Source organism: Phacochoerus africanus, chromosome 15 (assembly GCF_016906955.1).
Source record: "Phacochoerus africanus isolate WHEZ1 chromosome 15, ROS_Pafr_v1, whole genome shotgun sequence".
NCBI lineage: Eukaryota > Metazoa > Chordata > Mammalia > Artiodactyla > Suidae > Phacochoerus > Phacochoerus africanus.
This window is the reverse complement of record NC_062558.1, coordinates 67547266-67566369: the sequence shown is the minus strand read 5'-3', so window position 1 is coordinate 67566369 and position 19104 is coordinate 67547266. Positions and strand designations below refer to the sequence as shown.

At 37.0% G+C, this 19104-nt stretch overlaps 1 protein-coding gene across 8 annotated transcripts in view; it reads left to right on the top strand.

Annotated features, from left to right (window-relative positions):
- Positions 1–19104, top strand: part of JMJD1C (jumonji domain containing 1C) — a 323117-nt gene that overhangs the window by 266578 nt on the left and 37435 nt on the right. For 6 of the 8 annotated variants that reach the window (XM_047762759.1, XM_047762757.1, XM_047762755.1 and 3 more), the window contains 6 exons: positions 8220–8325; positions 12448–12572; positions 13732–13875; positions 13973–14159; positions 14267–15948; positions 18911–19083. In XM_047762759.1, the coding sequence (XP_047618715.1) occupies positions 8319–8325; positions 12448–12572; positions 13732–13875; positions 13973–14159; positions 14267–15948; positions 18911–19083 (2318 nt within the window). In that variant the 5' untranslated portion in view covers positions 8220–8318. Of the gene's footprint in view, positions 1–8219; positions 8326–12447; positions 12573–13731; positions 13876–13972; positions 14160–14266; positions 15949–18910; positions 19084–19104 lie in introns of those variants that run through there. The other 2 variants (XM_047762761.1, XM_047762762.1) reach the window with 2 other exon arrangements.

Here is a 19104-nt window from a genome sequence, read left to right as displayed (position 1 = left end):
TGGGTTAAGGATCCAGTGTTGTCTCAAGCAGCAGCGTAGATCTCCAATGTGGCTCTGATCTGGCGTTGCCTGTTGCTGTGCCAGCAGCTGCAGCTCCAATTCAGCCCCTAGTCTGGGAACTCAATGATATATATATTTAAAACTTGGGAGGCCCCTGGTAACACAGTGGGTGAAGGATCCAGCATTGTCATTGCTGTGGCTCTGGTTGCTACTATGACACAGGTTCAGTCTCTGGCTTGAGAACTTGGTCATGCTGCGGACATGACCAAAAAAACAACAACAACAACAACAAAAAAAAACTGAAAGAAAGGGAGAGAGAAGAAAAGAAGATACTTAAATGTCATTCAAATTTTCTGAACATCACTCCCATTTCTAGAACTATTTCCATTAATAGTATTAAGTAAAAATAGAATTTCATTGTATTAACTACTGTTTACATCATTTCTGTTAAGAAATTAGATTTTTCTCATGTAGTTTTGGAATATAAGCAATGTATAAGGAATAGGCATGTATTATTTCCTTGACTTTTTGAATGAAGAAAGAATTGTACAGACCATATAAAATATTAGCCTATTCCCTCTTCCTGCCTTTTGGATCTTTATGATTTTATTTCTATATCTTTTTTTTTAAAGATTCCACATAATACGTACTATCATATAATATTTGTCTTTGTCTTACTTCACTTAGTAATATAATCTCTAGGTCCATCCATGTTTCTGCTGATGGCATTATTTTCATTCTTTTATGGCTGAGTAATATTCCATTGTGTATATTATACCACATCTTCTTTGTCCATTCTTCTGTCAGTGGACATTTAGGTTGCCTCCATGTCTTAGGTATTATAAATAGCACTGCAATAAACATTGGAGTGCATATGTCTTTTCGAATTATGGTTTTCTCTGGTCCATCAGTGGAGTTGCAGATCCTATGGTAGTTCTGTTTTTAGTTTTTAAAGAAATTTCCATTCTGTTCCTCAGTGACTGTACCAATTTACATCCCCATTAGCAGTGTAGGAGGATTCCCTAAAATTTTTTTTGAAAGATACAGTTTCTTCTGCTTTTGTTTAAACTGTAGGCTGAATTCTAGACTTCCGAATTAACCAAAATCAGCTAGGAATTATGAGATTATATATATACAGAACTTAGTTATCTTTTGCTTTTAATTATGTAAAAAATTGTAATATGTTTGTCTTTTTAAAGATTGTGAGTGTGGAAAAGTTTAAAAATTAATCTCTGGTGTTCTTAATAAATCAGTTATATGAAACAGGATTAATGTTGGAACACTGTCTTTAGAAAATTTCTTTTTCAATGTATGCACCTATTTTTACCCTATTACGGAGTCCAGAGAAGTGCATGGTACCAACTTCTGTATATAATGAGTATAATTTTTATTGACCCAAAGGAGTAGATCTTACATCTTTCGAAATGGGTAATTTTTCTACACTAAAATAAAGTATATTTTTATATTCAGAAAGCTAAATATGCTGCAGGAATGTTATCAGGGAAACTTACTTGTGAAAGCCTTAAGAAATGATTTATCTTGTAGTTCCCTGGTGGCTCAGCAGGTTAAGGATACCAGTGTTGTCACTGCTATGGCTCAGTTGCTGCTGTGGTTCAGGTTCAGTAACTCAAAACATGCTCTGAACATGGCCAAAAAAATTCTTAAAATGTTTTTTCTTTAATAGTGAAAAGGATTTGGTAATTTATTTTTCCTATGCTAATGAATATGCTGTCATTTATGAAAATAGAGTTTATAATCAATTTGCCGTCAAATTGCATTGCATTGATTAGAAGTTTTCGATCTTGCTTTGTACAAAGAGTTTGTTTGTTTGGACCATGCCTAGGGCATGTGGAAGCTCTCAGACCAGGGATTGATCCCCCATGCTACAGTTGTAACCAGAGCCACAGCAGTGACTCTGTGGGTAGGCAAACCATGACCACAGGCCAAATCAAACTTGCCTCCTGTATGAGGCCTTTTACATTTTTTTAACGTTTAAAAAAAGAATTCAAAGGAAGAATAATATGTCAGGACACTTGAAAAATTTGTGAAAATCAAATTTCATATAATGCCAATAAATGAACTTTATTGGAACATAGCCATTGCCCATTCATTTATATATTGTTTATGATATTGTTTGGCTACTTTGGGCACTTCCAGTAGTAGAGTCAAGTCATTGCAACAGAGATGATATGACCTGCCAAGCCTAATATATTTACTCTGGCCATTTAGAGGAGAAATTTGCCAACTCTTGCATTAAATTATGAAACTATATGGAAGCCCTCAGTGGTAGCTGCATTTAATTACACTGCAGATGGTTTAGACAACTGTACTTTTTGAAAACCTCTGTTGTAACCCTCAGACTTTCAGGGTTTCTTGCTCCAGTACATCCTTTTTAACCGAGTCGGTTCTCCTATAAGTTATACAAGAATTGGCATGAAAGCAATTGGTGTCAATCTTGACCTATGTGGACTTAACATCTTGAGATGTTGACTTTTGGCTAGCATCCCCAGAGATCTAAGGACAGGCAATCATTTGTAGTTTTGCTGAAGCATGAATTTAAATTATGATGTTGATAAAATGGTGTGGCAAAGCATCATTCAATCACCCCAATCTGACATTCAAGATACAGATAGTTACTTTTATGATAACTCTTATAAAATACAATCAAGTATGATTTTTATAGGGGAACTTATATAATGTGATTTAAGATGTCACCAAAGGTCAAGGACTTAATTGCAGGAGGAAAAAAAAATTCTATTACTAAGCCATACTTGGTATCAGTTTGAAAGCAGGCATTCTTGATCAGAAATTGTCCAAAAGGAGAGAAATTGCTCCAGTTTTGTATTTCTTGTGTCCTAAAATGAAAGTGCTATTCTAGATATCAGTTAAGGCTTTAGAATAAATCTCTTAAAATTATTAAGCCAGTCAACTCAGTCATCTAGATAGAAATTAACAACTAGTATACTATTTACTAATTTATGCTTTTGCTGTCTCTTTCGTCAGTAATTAAATCAAGAGTATGTGTAACATAAAGACAATATTCGTTGATCTAGTAAGCACTTTGTTATGGTAAGAAAAATCACTCCTTTATGGTCTTACAAAATGTGTTGCATATATTTTGAGCACTGCCTTAATACTACTATTCCTAAACCTGGTGTATCAAGGTATAGCTGGATATTTAAGTGCTGTGATTTTTTTTTGGGGGGGGTGGGGAGTCTTCTTTTTTTTTAGGGCTGCACTTGCTGCATTTGGAAGTTCCTAGGTTTGGAGTTGAATCCCAGCTGGAGCTGCTGGCCTATATCAAGCCATGTCTGCGACCAACACCACAGCTCATGGCAACAGTGATCCTTAACCCCCTGAGTGAGGCCAGGGATCGACCCTGAGTACTCTTGGTTACTAGGCAGATTCCTTTCCACTGAGCCACGACGGGAACTCCCTAGTGCTGTGATCTTTTTATGCTGTTGGTGATTGTTACTATTTCTATTTGAACTGGGATAAAGTAGAGAATTGCTTAAAAAATAAATTACAGTAGTCTTACTATCAAACTACAGATTCCAACTTGAATTTAACTTTTGAGGAATGCTGCTTTTTAATTTCATCATAATCTTCTGTACTTGTGGTGCGGGGGAGTCTGTATTTTGACAGTCTCAAATAGTAATTTAGTGTGGTGTTTACCTAGAAATATAGCATTTGGGAATTTGTAGGTAATGACTAAGTGATATTACCAAAGTGATTGTCTTCTCTTTTACGCTTTCTGATTATAAGATTGCATGAGTTTAACATCTTAAGGCTTTTCTCTTTTGATGAGTGTTAGACTTTTCTAAGTGCAGATTTCACTTAACCAATGTAAGGTTACAGAAAGGTAACTTCCAGCTTAATGTTTTTCAGTTCTTTGCTTTTGACCCATTCTGACTTAAGATAATGTTCCCTTTCACCTCCATATGATGTGAAGAAATATGTCAGATTTTGAAAGGTAGTGACACTAAGTAGTCTATTTTTTATTCCCTTTCTTTTTTTCCTTTTTTTTTTTTTTTCTGTTTGTTTGTTTTTAGGGCCGCACCCTCGGCATGTGGAAGTTCCCGGGCTAGGGGTCGAATCAGAGCTTCAGCTGCCAACCTACACCACAGCCACAGCAGTGGCAGATCCAAGCTGCATCTGTGACCTACCCCACAGCTCACGGCAATCCCTGAGTGAGGCCAGGGATTGAACCCTCGTCCTCATGGATACTAGTTTGGGTTCATTAACAACTGGGCCATGAGAGGAACTCCCTGTTTATTCCATTTCCTTGAACTAGTTCAAGAGAAACAAAAAGTAAATGAAAAGAAGCTGAACTTAACAATCGCAGAACTAGATTCACATCCTGACTCTAACCATAGACACCTCTGTGTTTAATGTGTAGAAGGGGTATAATAATCTCAGCTTTACGTAATTGTTAGAAAAATTAATAAGTATGGAAAGTACCCAGCATGGTATCTGCCATAGTAAATGCTCAACTGTGTTAGCTATTTTTCTTTGTTATTATTTACATTCAAGTGTCCCACTAATGTCCAGTTAAAGCTAACCTCTGTCTTTGCAAAAGAAGGAAAAGCACAGCACCCAAGTAAACTTGGCATAGTACGTTGTTTTTTGATCTTATGCAAGCTATAAAGGCACAGCCAAAGTTGTTAGTTGCATTCTGTGAAAGAAAATGAACATTCATACTAGTTTTTATTTTTTAATTAAAAAAAAATTTTTTTTTGTTCTTTTTGTCTTTTTAGGGCCGCACCTGTGGCATATGGAGGTTCCCAGGCTAGGGGTCCAATTGGAGCTGTAGCCTCTGGCCTATGCCAGAGCCACAGCACGTGGGATCCGAGCCGTGTGTGCGACCTACACCACAGCTCACGGCAACACTGGATCCTTAACCCACTGAGCGAGGCCAGGGATGGAACTGCAACCTCATGGTTCCTAGTCGGATTCATTAACCACTGAGCCACGACGGGAGCTCCCATAACTAGTTTTTAATTACAGATACTCTTCTCTGTGAGTTTGCTTTATAGCCTTATACGTGATTTTTAGCACTTTGACAACATTGTTTATTTAGGTCAGTACATAGAGGAGGAAATTTCATTTGGCTGTCTGCTAGCAACTCTTACACAAGATTTAATCATATATCCTTTTGTGAACTTTTTTAAAATGGGAAAGATGACTGACAACTCAACAGAAATACCTCAAATTTACAAAGCACTGAACATAGAGGAAGACTTGAGCAACACTATGACTATCATAATCAGTGTATTGGGAAATTTTACATGGGTTTTAATTATTTCATAACGCATATCATCCAGTACCATGGTTAATTCAGAATTGAATGTGTTAAGAAAACTAGTTTCTATAATTTTTTAAAAGTCTTATTGTAAAAACATACTCCTTACTATCAGGTGAGGTATTACTCTACTTTTTAGATGAGGAAATTAATACATAGAAATTTGAACTTAAAGTAATTTCAGCAGGTAGGTAGACTGAAATTATCAATTTTTAATGGTATACTTTTTTCCCTAGAAATGAATGGGTTGAAAAGATACTTGTATAATGATCTAGGAAATACAGCTCATTATTTTAACCTGTTGGATAAAAAGAATGTAAATAAGTATTGAATAAATTTTCCATATCAGTAGTTTTTTTGGGGGGGTTAGGGGTGGTTTGTTTGTTTTTGTTTTTGTCTCTTTAGGGCCACACCTGCGGCATATGGAGATTCCCAGGCTAGGGGTCGAATCAGAGCTATAGCTGCCAGCCTATGCCACAGCCACAGCAATGCGGGATCCGAGCCATATCTGCAACCTACACCACAGCTCACAGCAACACCAGATCTTTAACCCACTAATCAAGGTCAGGGATCCAACCTGCGTTCGCATGGATGCTAGTCAGATTCATTTCTGCTGAGCCAAGATGGAAATTCCCCATCTCAATAGCTTTAGTTACAAAATTTCAATACCTGGTACTGGATTTTGGTTTTTGGTTTTTGGTTTTTTGTTTTTTTGTTTTGTCTTTTTGCCATTTCTTGGGCCGCTCTCGCGGCATATGGAGATTCCCAGGCTAGGGGTCCGATCGGAGCTGTAGCCACTGGCCTACGCCAGAGCCACAGCAACTCGGGACCTGAGCCACATCTGTGACCTACACCACAGCTCACGGCAACGCCATATCCTTAACCCACTGAGCGAGGACAGGTATCGAACCCGAAACCTCATGGTTCCTGATCGGATTCGTTAACCACTGTGCCACGATAGGAACTCCTTTCTTTTTCTTTTTCTTTTTTTTTTCCGGGTACTGGTTTTTTAAATCACACCTATACTGGTCTATAAAGTATTGGCAATGCTGCTTTAATAGCAGTTCATACTCCTTCCTCTCAAATAAATAAAGCCTTGAAAACAGTAGACTATAGTAAATTTTGTACAAGTCAGTTGTGACATCCATGTGATTGTGTGATTTTTCTAGGCAAGTTCCCATCTTCTTCATGCCACTTAAATCTCTAGAATAAGAGTGTTAATCTTATTATAATAATTGTAATAAAGGTGGGTGTTGATACTAGAGAAGACTTAGGGCTGCAGAAAAATAAAACCATTATTCAAAAATTTGGAGGACTTTCATGTCGGGTAGGAAAGCTATTAGGCTTGTGTTGACTCCAAATAGTTAAGCTTGGATCTGTGTATGGAAGTTAAAGTGAGGAAAATGTTAAAAGAACTTGATACTTGTCAGAACAGTCTGGAAAAGATAATGGTTTTCCTTGGGAAAGTTTTATATTTTGCCTGTTAGACTATTCTGTTACCTGTTGTGTCTTCAGTTTAGAGTCTGAACTCTCCATGGTATTTTCTGTTACTAAAATAATGAGATTAACTAAGTATGCAGTGTATTATTAAGTGGATAGAGAAAAGGGATTTCTAGGAAATTTCTTTACAAAAAGGAAGACGTATCATGTGCTTTCTTCCCCCTAAAATACAGACTTAACCTGCTTTTTGTATAACACTTTTCCATACACTTTAGTATTACTTTATGCTATAAAGCAGCATTTCTATGTATTTTCCAAGAAACATAGTTGATAATTTTAAAGGTCTTTACTTCTGTTTGTTGATGTTCACCAGGCATAAATGAAATATCAGAGTATTTACCACAATGTTATTTCATAAATACAGAGTAGTCCCTTAACACAGAAAGGGGATGAGAAGAAAAGTGCTTTATTTACTTGGGTAAACTTTAGGGCAGAAGAGTGAAGTATTTCCTGCTTGATAGAGATTCTTTGTACTCGTCAGCCACCTTTTGCCTTTTCTAAATTAAATTGCCAAATTATTTTTATTTGCCAGGTAAAAGTCCCTTCATTTAGCTCCTTCTGTTCACTGGTTTCCATGATCTGCTAGTCCACTTTTAAAAGGGCCGCCAAATTGACAGTGCTGCTTTGTTGTTCTTCCCAGCTCTACTCTAGGGCTCCTGCCGCTGATCTCAAATGCAGGAGCAGCAGAGGTGCTTTGAGAGAGAGAGAACAGAATGTCAAAGAGTCCAGCGGGGGACCAGCAGATTGTGGGAAACCATGTGACTGTGTGATTCACATCTCCAAGGAGAGAGAACCGGTTGTTTCTGTGTCTAGATCCACCCTGTTATGAGGATAATACCATCAATAATGTAATTTTAATTGCCTGGATGCTTTGACAGTGGCTTGAAAGAATAAAACTTAGCAGTGAAGTTACTGGTCAGATGAGTTCAAGTACAACTTAATTTGATGACATTTAAATCAAAATCGTGGATTATAACGTGTAGTTTACAGCTGATATTTTAGGCATTATGGGGAAGAGGGTATCTCATCTTTGTGTATATATGTATTGTCACTAAAATATTCACCTAGATTCTTTGGCTTCCAACGTTAGATGACCTGAAGCTCTTTCTTTGGTTTGTATATTGCTTCTAACAGTAAAACTCTTTAAAAGGTGACTTGTATAAGACTTAAAGTTAGAAAACACATTTGTAAATTTCAAATTTTGTCTTAAGACATTGTCAAAGATCAAATCTTACCATGGGTTAATTTCTTAGGCTCTGTTGTTATTGCTAATGAACTATAACTTCTAAGTTTGCATTTTTGCATACACTTAGATCAAGGAATTTTCTTCAGTCCTTAGAACATATAGGAGAGAAAGTTGATAACATTTATGATAGGACAGCGTAACATGGACCTTTTTTTTAATCTATAATTCTAGGACGACATAGACAGCCTAAACCCAGTTCTCAGGGACAACCCGCAACTTCAGGAAGAAGTGAAAGTCTGGGTAAAGGAACAAAAGGTTCAGGAGATTTTTATGCAAGGTAACTATTGTGAAGTTATGCATTAATTTTTTTTTTTTTGAAACTGGGCAGTTTCTCATGTTTGATTTTGGTTGTTCAGTTACATGCAATATAAATAGAAGACCCAGTCTAATATTTTGAGTTATATACAGTCCAGGGAAAATAATAGCAAAATTAGAATAATTTCAATAGGAAGTTGACAACTTCACCAGCTTTCTAACTAATTTGAGCTAAATGCCTGGAATGAAATTAACCACACAGGTGTTTTGTTGATGGGAAAATTTCCACATTACAGAATGCTTTAGGCGTGTCCTTCCTGGAGAAGGAATCATTGTTTGCTGTGGAGGGTTGCCCAAAGCCACAGTTGATTTCCTATGAAGAATGCTGTTGGTATTTGATAAAAGTGGCCTGTTTCAGTTTGCCTTCCTCAGCAATGACCGCAATACTAGTCTTAGTTTTGTTTCCCTTTTTTTTTTTTCAGTAAGTTATAAGTTTGTTTTCAAACCACTAAGATTTTTGATGCTTAGGGATTTCTTTTCCTGTCAGTAAAATCATATATTATAGATGTAAACTTTTCGTGAAATTGGGCTGAAAGTTGGACAATATGACATGAAGTATCAATACTGAGTTGAGTGTTTTGGTTGGTATTTTGTTTTATTTTATTTTATTTTATTTTATTTTTTTGCTCTGCCCCACAACATGTGGAAGTTCCAAGGCCAGGAATGAAACCCGCGCCACAGCTGTGACCTGGGCAGCTGCAGTGACAAGGGCAGATACCTAATTCACTGTGCCACAAGGGAATTCCCTAGCAGAATGTTTTTTCAAAGGAATTTTCTTGTTAAATTCTCATATTTATCCCAACCTCAACTTCCATCCCATTTAACTTAAGCATTAGTAAAAGTAATCTCAAAGTTGTGGCTGTTTGTCTTTGTATGAATATTTTGCTTTCTAGGGCTGCATCTTCGACATATGGAGGTTCCCAGGTTAGGGGTCCAATCGGAGCTGTAGCTGCTGCCCTACACCATTGCTGCAGCAATGCCAGATCTGAGCCACTGCATCTGTGACCTACACCACAGCTCACAGCAACGCCAGATCTTTAACCCACCGATCAAGGCCAGGGATCGAACCTGTGTCCTCATGGATCCTAGTCAGATTTGTTTACCCTGCACCATGATGGGAACTCCTCCTCTTTGTAGTTTTTATAGCAGCAGATCATTTAATAAATTCTCCTTAGCTAAATATTCTTTAAACTTTTAATGTGGAGACTTTGAAACAGACACAGAAATAGGATATTTCAGTGAATTTCCATGTGTTTGTCTCCTGGCTCCAACAACTGTAAAGCCTTGATAGATTCTGCCCCACCCATACTCTCATGTATTTCCATCAATTTGTTGACATTGCTGTGTGTTTCTGTTTTGTTTTGTTTTTTGTCTTTATGCCATTTCTTGGGCCGCTCCCGCAGCATATGGAGGTTCCCAGGCTAGGGATCTAATCAGAGCTGTAGCCACCGGCCTACGCCAGAGCCGTAGCAACACAGGATCCGAGTCACGTCTGCAACCTACACCACAGCTCATGGCAACGATGGATCCTTAACCCACTGAGCAAGGGCAGGGATCTAACCTGCAACCTTATGGTTGCTAGTCAGATTCGTTAACCACTGAGCCATGACGGGAACTCCTGTTTTTTGCTTTTTAGGGCCACGCTGGTGGCATATGAAAGATCCCAGGCTAGGGGTCAAATAGGAGTTACAGCTGCTAGTCTACGTCACAGCCATGGCAATGCCAGATCCTTGAACCCACTGAGTCAGGCCAGGGATCGAACCAGGGTCCTCATGGATCCTAGTTGGGTTCATTACCACTGAGCAATGACAGGAACTCTGCTGTGTTCTTATTTTATTTCATTTATTTATTTATTTTTTTACTTTTTAGGGCCACACCCGCAGTGTGTGGAAGTTGCCAGGCTAGGGTCATATTGGAGCTACAGCTGCCAGCCTACACCACAGCCTCAGCAACGCAGGATTTGTACCATATCTTCAACCTATATCACAGCTCATGGCATTACCACATTCTTAACTTGCTGAGCGATGCCAGGGATCAAACCCATATCCTCATGGATCTTAGTTGGGTTGGTTAACCACTGAGCCATGAAGGGAACTCCCTACTATGTTCTAGTTTTAAACAAAGCCACCATACCATTACCTTGCTGAAAATTAATTTTTCCTTAATACCAAATACTGAATACTCGGGTTCAAGATTCCATTTGTCTCATAAATGTCTTTAGTCACTTTTCACGTGATTGATTTTCTATTTTACTTTTAATTTACTTTAATCTGGGATCCACAAAATGTCCACAGATTGATTGGTTGATATGACATTTCTGTTGCTCTTTTTTTAACCCTTATCTTTTCTCCTTCCTTTCCTAGCAATTTATTTGCTGAAGAAGCCAGGCTAATATTTTCTAAAGTAATTTTTTGTTTCCTCCTCATTTTCCTAAAGGTGAAGAAGTTGAGTCAGTAGTCCCTTTTTATCCTAAGCAGAATTACTTGAGGCTGACTTTATTTTTTTATTTTTTATTTTTCTTGTCTCTTTGCCTTTTCTTGGGCCGCTTCCCACGGCATATGGAGGTTCCCAGGCTAGGGGTCTAATCAGAGCTGTAGCCACCAGCCTACGCCAGAGCCACAGCAACTCGGGATCCGAGCTACGTCTGCGACCTATACCACAGCTCACGGCAATGCCGGATCCTTAACCCACTGAGCAAGACCAGGGATCGAACCTACAACCTCTTGGTTCCTAGTCGGATTCGTTAACCACTGTGCCACGATGGGAACTCCGAGGCTGACTTTAAATTGTGTTTGATGGTGGGAGACGCTGTGCTGATATGAATTCAAAATTGGTTACCTTTGGAGTATAGCTTTTTCTGTATTACATTCAGAAAAAAAAAAAAAAATCTAGTCTTTCTCTTCCATAGTTAGAAATTCTAGGAGTTCCCTGGTGGCTCAGCAGGTTACAAATCTGGCATTGTCACTCCTGTGGTATATGTCACTGCTGTTGTGCGGGTTGAAATCCCTTGCCTAGGAACTTCCACATGCCACAGGTGCACCCAAAAAAAAAAAAATTCCAAGGGTAGAATTGTATAAGTGGTTATAGCCATGAATGGGTTTAATTTACAGGTCATATGGAATACTTTGGACAGATGCATTCATTTATATTTTAGGCTGATATTGGAACTAGATTAAAAAAAAAAAAAAAAAAGCTAGCAAGAGAGTTCCTTTCGTGGCTCAATGGAAATGAATCCGACTAGAAACCATGAGGTTGCAGGTTCAATCCCTGGCCTTGCTCAGTGGAGTAGGGATCCAGCCAGTATTGCCGTGAGCTGTGGTGTAGGTCGCAGACTTGGCTCGGATCCTGCATTGCTGTGGCTGTGGTGTAGGCCAGCAGCTGTAGCTCTGGGGGAAAAAAAGGTTAAATAAATAAATACTAGCAAGTATTAGGCCATTAATTGGTATGTTGTGTCTTATGACTAGAAGAAAAGGGTTTTTTTTGGAATCAAAAGAATAAATTTAGTCTTAGCTTTTTAACTTAAAGATGAATGTAACCTATCAACCTCACATGTTTTATTTTTATAAATGGGAAAACAATACCTAAGATTTGGAGAAGATAAAATAAGCTTTTACAGATTTTGAAGACACTCTGTAAATTGTAAATATATAGTACTATCATTAAGGTGTATCATTTCCCCTCCTTATTAACTTTCTTATTAAACTTTCAAGTATTTGATTGTATTTTAGCACCTGCGAATTGAAATTTTTCTCTCCATTATTCTCTTTCAAGATATTTAAATAAATAAGTCTTTTATTAATTAATCATTCCTTATTTTATGAAGTATAGATATAGAGACAAATATCCCTTTAAAAAGTGAGTTTAATCCAAAAGTATACAAAAAATGGCATTTTAGTGCCATATTTATAAGTTCAGCTGACAGTCTCTGCATGTTTTCAGACTTTGATAGCTTTTCCTAGCTGTCACAGAGGAATCAGAATTTGTAGTGGCTTATGGTAGGGTTTTGGCAACTAGAAGGCTCAGATAATTTCCAAATTACCTTTCTGTTTCATCCATGAATTGTGCTTGTGTGTTTTTTTTTAAGGTCCTTATTCCTTGAATGGATACAGAGTGAGAGTATATAGACAAGATTCTGCCACCCAGTGGTTTACTGGCATAATTACTCATCATGATCTCTTTACACGCACCATGATCGTTATGAATGATCAGGTAAATAGTCCAACTAATGGTTTTGAAAAAAGATGGTTACAATTCACATATTTCATGCCCATGCCCCCCAAGAGATCACCAGGTTAACGTTAAATAATTTTCATCTCTAGGTATTTTTGTAGTCATATACTCCTAATAAGTTCACATGTATCTGATGTTACATAGAGGTCACTTTAGGTCACAGAGAGATAATGATGCCAAATTTATTTCAGTGCTAATAAAATCAGTCCCTGAAATGGAGGCATGAAATTTATTTAGTCTTTTTTTTATCCTTAGTTCATCTAAAACTTAAAGTTTCAGCTTTTCTGTCTATCCAGTAATAAAAATATTTCCCAAATGATATCTTTTCATGGATAAAAACTTTAATGAACACTAAAGTTCTTTTTACATCAAATTTCCAAGTTGGTATGCTTAAGTTTTATGATGAGTATTATGAATATTAAGGATATAAATTTCATGTGGCGTTTTAAGTAACAATATGAAAGTCTTAATTTGAAATCTGTTAAAGTTGTAGTTTATTTACCACCCCAAAATAGATATTTACACCTTCCTACCAGAATAGATTGTGGAGATTATTTGAATAAATGAGAACCCCTCTATAAACAATGCAAATGCTTTGGTTGACATTTTAGTCAGAATGCTAAATAAATTGTACCATTTAATTAAAAAATTTTTTTTCCTAAAAAGCCTTCATCTCTCAGTGAAGCACAAAATTATTTTTAGTTTTTAAAATAGTTCTTTAACCTTTTAAAAATTATTTTCATTTGTACGATTTTTGTCCTTTTCTGTTTCACATGTTCCTTCTTTTATTTTACAGCTGTTTTTTTTGAAAATTACTTCCTATTTTTGAAATACATTTTATGATTTGGCATTATACTCTTAAAGAACTGTCTTTGTTTTTCAAGGTATACTTGCAGTAGGTTATTTGCTTTTTAACTTTTCGTGAGCACATGACACACAATAGGCTTCAAAGGGTTAAGAAGGTAACTTTATCTTTAATGATTAGGGTTGGTTTATTGTAAGTCTGACAATGTCTTACTCATTAAGGATCCAAAACTGATTTCTAAACAATTCTACTTACTAAGGAAATTATACCTAAATATCACATTGGCTAGCTGACTGGATTTAATTTTTGTTCTTGTTTTGTGTCATGGATTAGGTTCTAGAACCACAGAATGTCGATCCTTCTATGGTTCAAATGACCTTTCTAGATGATGTTGTTCACTCTTTGTTAAAAGGTGAAAATATTGGCATTACGTCACGGCGAAGATCTCGTGCCAGTCAAAATAGCAACACTGTTCACGTATGTATATTGTTAGTGATGAATTACTGTAAAATATTTTCTCCTAAATTATGTGGACTATGGTAGTAAATAATCATTGTTATTTGGTTATTTTTAGGGTCATTATACACGTGCCCAAGCAAATAGTCCCAGACCAGCAATGAACTCCCAAGCTGCTGTACCAAAACAGAATTCACACCAGCAACAAAGAAATATTCGTCCAAATAAGAGGAAGGGCTCAGATAGTAGTATACCAGATGAAGAGAAGATGAAGGAGGAAAAATATGATTATATAGCACGAGGAGGTAGGAATCACCTTTTTGAGGAATAAGAACAAATAAAACAACATTTAAAATATACTAATTTAATATTGATACAAAAAATAAAATTGTTCTTTTTTTAAATCTTATAGAAAATCCTAAAGGTAAAAATAAACAGGTGATGAACAAAAGAAGGAAACCTGAGGAGGATGAAAAGAAACTAAATATGAAAAGACTACGAACTGACAATGTTTCAGACTTTTCTGAGAGCAGTGACTCAGAAAATTCAAATAAAAGAATAATAAATAATTCCTCAGAGCATAAGCCAGAGAATGAATTGAAAAATAAAAACACTTCAAGGATAAATGGAGAAGAAGGAAAATCCCAGAATAACGAGAAGGCAGGAGAAGAGACGCTAATAGATAGTCAGCCTTCCTGGGATCAAATACAGGAAGATAAAAAACATGAAGAAACAGAAAAACAGAAGTCTCTTGACTCTCAGCTTCAAGAAAAAACGGTTATCCATTCATCCGAACAGGCCACACTTTCTGATCATAATTCTAATGATTTACTTCTTCAGGAATGCAATATGGAAAAAACACATACAGTGGAATTATTACCAAAGGAGAAATTTGTATCCAAACCACCCACACCAAAATGTGTTATTGATATTACGAATGACACTAATACAGAAAAGGTGGCTCAGGAAAGCTCAAATACCTTTGGCCTTCAGACACTTCAGAAAGTGGATCCTATCATTAGTGATTCAAAACATTCAAGTGCAAATACAAAATACTTGGAAATAACAAACCAAGATTCTGACCAGAGCTGGGTCGGTGATGTAGTTAAAGTAGATTTAACCCAATCAAATGTTAGGAATGCTCCAGGGAATGACAACTTGAATATGGAAAAAGAGAAAAATCAGTATGTCTCTTATATATCTTCTCTAAGTGCAGTTTCTGTCACAGAAGATAAACTGCATAAGCGAAGTCCACCCCCAGAAACTATAAAATCTAAAGTTAATACTTCAGTAGATGGTCACAAGACAAAGTCTAATCCCTCACCTGAAATTGTTAAACCTAAAATTAACCATTCTCCTGATTGTGTAAAGTCTAAGGCCACTCATGTGAATAGCCAAACTGCTGGTGAAAGAAGACTGGCAAATAAGATAGAACATGAGTTATCAAGGTGCAGTTTTCATCCAGTTCCTACTCGAGGCAGTACATTAGAAACTACAAAAAGCCCTCTTATCATTGATAAAAATGAGCATTTCACAGTTTACAGAGATCCTGCACTTATTGGGTCAGAAACAGGAGCTAATCACATCTCACCTTTCTTAAGCCAACATCCTTTTCCTCTTCATTCTTCATCCCATAGGGCATGTTTAAATCCAGGTAGCCATCACCCTGCCTTAACCCCTGCACCCCATTTACTGGCTGGATCATCCAGTCAGACTCCATTACCTGCCATTAACACTCACCCTCTGACTAGTGGTCCACACCATTCTGTTCATCACCCTCATTTACTTCCTACTGTGTTACCTGGAGTGCCTCCTGCCTCCCTGCTTGGTGGCCACCCCCGACTAGAGACTGCTCATGCCAGCAGCCTGAGCCACTTAGCACTAGCACACCAGCAACAACAGCAGTTGTTACAGCACCAGTCACCTCATCTTCTTGGACAAGCTCATCCTTCTGCTTCATATAATCAGCTTGGACTTTATCCAATAATTTGGCAATACCCAAATGGAACACATGCATACTCAGGACTTGGTCTGCCTTCTTCTAAGTGGGTTCACCCAGAAAATACCGTTAATGCCGAGTCTTCATTAAGGAGGGTAAGTTAAGCTGTGGTTTACCACGTCTTATCTTTATTAGTCAACATTATGAACAAGTGCTTTTTTTCAAAATCTTTTAGATTTCTTACTATAAAATAGGTTAGAATTTCTGCAACAGATGGTTTTTTTCTTGGCCGCCTGCCCATGTCATGTGGAATTTCCTGTGCCAGGGATCAAACCCACACAGTGACCTGAGCCATTGCAGTGACAACTCCAAAACCTTAACCTGCTGTGTTGCAAGGGAACCCCGCCTATTTTTTAAAAAGCCACTGTAAAGAAATAAACTTGTTTCTAATATACCTGTTATGAAGAATGAATATCTTCATATAATTATGGTACATATCCGTAATTATTTTGCTCAGGTAAATTCCTAGAAGTGAAACTTTTGTATATAAAATTTATATAAAATTTTAAGGCTTTTGATATGTATTACCAAGTTATTCCTAAAAGACAAATTGTTTCATTTTGCAGCTGGATACATTATATTGATGTATATGATAAGCTATGACTCTAAGTCCCCTGTCTCTTCAGAGTGTTAGAAATTCCTGATATTTGGGAGCGAGGGTGGGGCTGAGGTTTTGTCTCTACCAGAGTATTAATAAAGGTGGTGGTATAGGGCTTTTATTCCTTTATGGCCTGTGTGGTGTTTCTGGCCAAATTATTTTTCATACTAAGAAATGGTTGTTGAGGGCATGACCAACCACAGTATAAAAATGGAGGAAGTGGCTTGTCAGTGTTAAACTCTAGGAGACAACCTAATCCTTAATGCTTGGTGCTAATTTTGGAATCTTTTAAAACACATTTAATTGGGAGTTCTTGTTGTGGCTCAGCCAGTTATAAACCCAACTAGTATCTGTGAGGATGCAGGTTCAATCTCTGGCCTCACTCAGTGGGTTAAGGATCTGGCATTGCTGTGAGCTGTGGTGTAGGTCGCAGATGCAGCTTGGATCCCATGTTGATGTGGCTGTGGCGTAGGTTGGCAGCTACAGCTCTGATTTGACCCAGCCTGGGAACTTCCATATGCTGCGGGTACAGCCCTAAAAAGTGGGGAAAAAATTATTTTTATTGTGATTAAAAACTGCATTAGGATTTCCTATCGTGGTGCAGTGGGAACAAATCTGACTAGAAACCATGAGATTGCAGGTTCGATCCTGGGCCTCGCTCAGCAGTTTAAGGATCCGGCATTGCCGTGAACTGTGGTGTAGGTCACAGATGTGGCTCAGATCCTGCATTGCTATGGCTGTGGTATAGGCTGTCAGCTGTAGTTCCGATTAGACCCCTAGTCTGAGAACCTCCGTATGCCGTGGGTGCAGCCCTAAAAAGCAAAAAAGACAAGAAAACAAAACAAAAAACTACAACATTAAATTTACTTAACCATTTTTAAGCATACCGTATAGTAGTATTAAATATACTCACATTGTTCTGTAATAGATCTCTAGAACTTTTTCATCTTGCAAAACTGAAACTTTGCCCATGAAACACTAATTTTCTCCACACTGGTTCTTGGCAGCTACCTTTCTAACTTTCTGTGTATGATTATCTGCTTTAGATACTTCGTTTGAGTAGGTGCATACAGTATTTGTCCTTTTTCGGCTTAGTTCATGTAGCATAATGTCCTTAGAGTCCATCTGTGTTGTAGCATGTAACAGAACTTCCTTCTTTAAGGTGTATAATATTCTGTTGTATATGTATATGTGCAGATACCCCTTTATGTGCATAATTGATTACAAATTCGGATTTCTGGATCTGATAGATCTTTTAAACATATATTGGAATGATCCTTATTGCATGTATATGTTTTTTATGTTAGGTTTATGTTTGCTCATTCAAACATATATTGAATGATTCTTATGTGCATGTCTATATTTTTTTCTTATGTTAGGTTTATAATGTGTATTTTTAGTATAAGTAATTTTATAGCAGCCTATATTTGGCCTGATATCATATTGCTTTTGCATTATCATTTTGAGATGTAAAATTTATTTCCTTTGTTAAAACCGAAGGATTATATTTTTTCAATATCTGATTCAACAAAATGTAACTCAAGAAATCATATTCTAGCAGAATGTTAGTGAGTTGTGGTATAGAAACAGTCCTTAAGCATGTAATTAGATAGTTGTAAGTTTCAACATAGAGATAAATGTCACCAAGCATTCAGTGTGAAAAAGGCAGCATGTTGATAGAAAAAAAAATTAATTTTATTGTACCTCCACACCTCCAAGTTGAATGATCCAGCAGTTTGTACCTTATAGTGAAATGAAAAACAAGTGGACCTGGAAAATGTAATTTTCTGCCAAATCTAAGTAAATTGTTACATTGAAAAAAGTCATTATTTCTGACAACAAAAATTGGCAAATGAATTTGATGAAATCTGGTGAATTTTTTTTTTACTTTTTTTTTGTCTCTTTAGGGCCACAGCCACAGCATATAGAAGTTCCCAGGCTTGGGTTCTAATTGGAGCTCTAGCTGCCAGCCTATGCCACAGCAATGTGGGATCTGAGCCATGTCTATGATCTGCATCACAGCTAATGGCAATGCCAGATCCTTAACCCACTGATGGAGGCCAGGGATCGAACCTGCATCCTCATGGATACTAGTTGGGTTCATTACCGCTGAGCCAGGATGAGAGCTCCCTGTTTTTGTTTTTGTTTTCTGTTAGCACTGTATAGTCTGTTGGTGTTAGAATATTAGGGAGTCTTAAAAGCTAGGTTCTCTGTAAGTCATTTGTAAGAAAGGCAATGATTTCAAGATCTGTAATTAGTAAAAAAATAATAAGTTTCTGGAAATAACCAATTTAATGCCAATTAATTTCCTTCATCATATGGAAAAATCCATGTATTACTTATTTGTCTGAATATCTCTCATAAAATACATTTAGTAAAATTCACATACTTCATAAATACACTGTTACTGTGATATTGTTTAACTTTATCTAGTAACTGAAGTATGATTTTTTTAATAGAATTCTCCTAGTCCTTGGTTACATCAGCCTACCCCTGTGACTTCAGCAGATGGTATTGGATTACTTAGTCACATTCCTGTCAGACCTTCCAGTGCAGAACCTCATCGGCCTCTTAAAATTACAGCACATTCCAGTCCACCATTGACAAAAAGTTTAGTTGATCATCATAAAGAGTAAGTTCACCAATGCTTAAA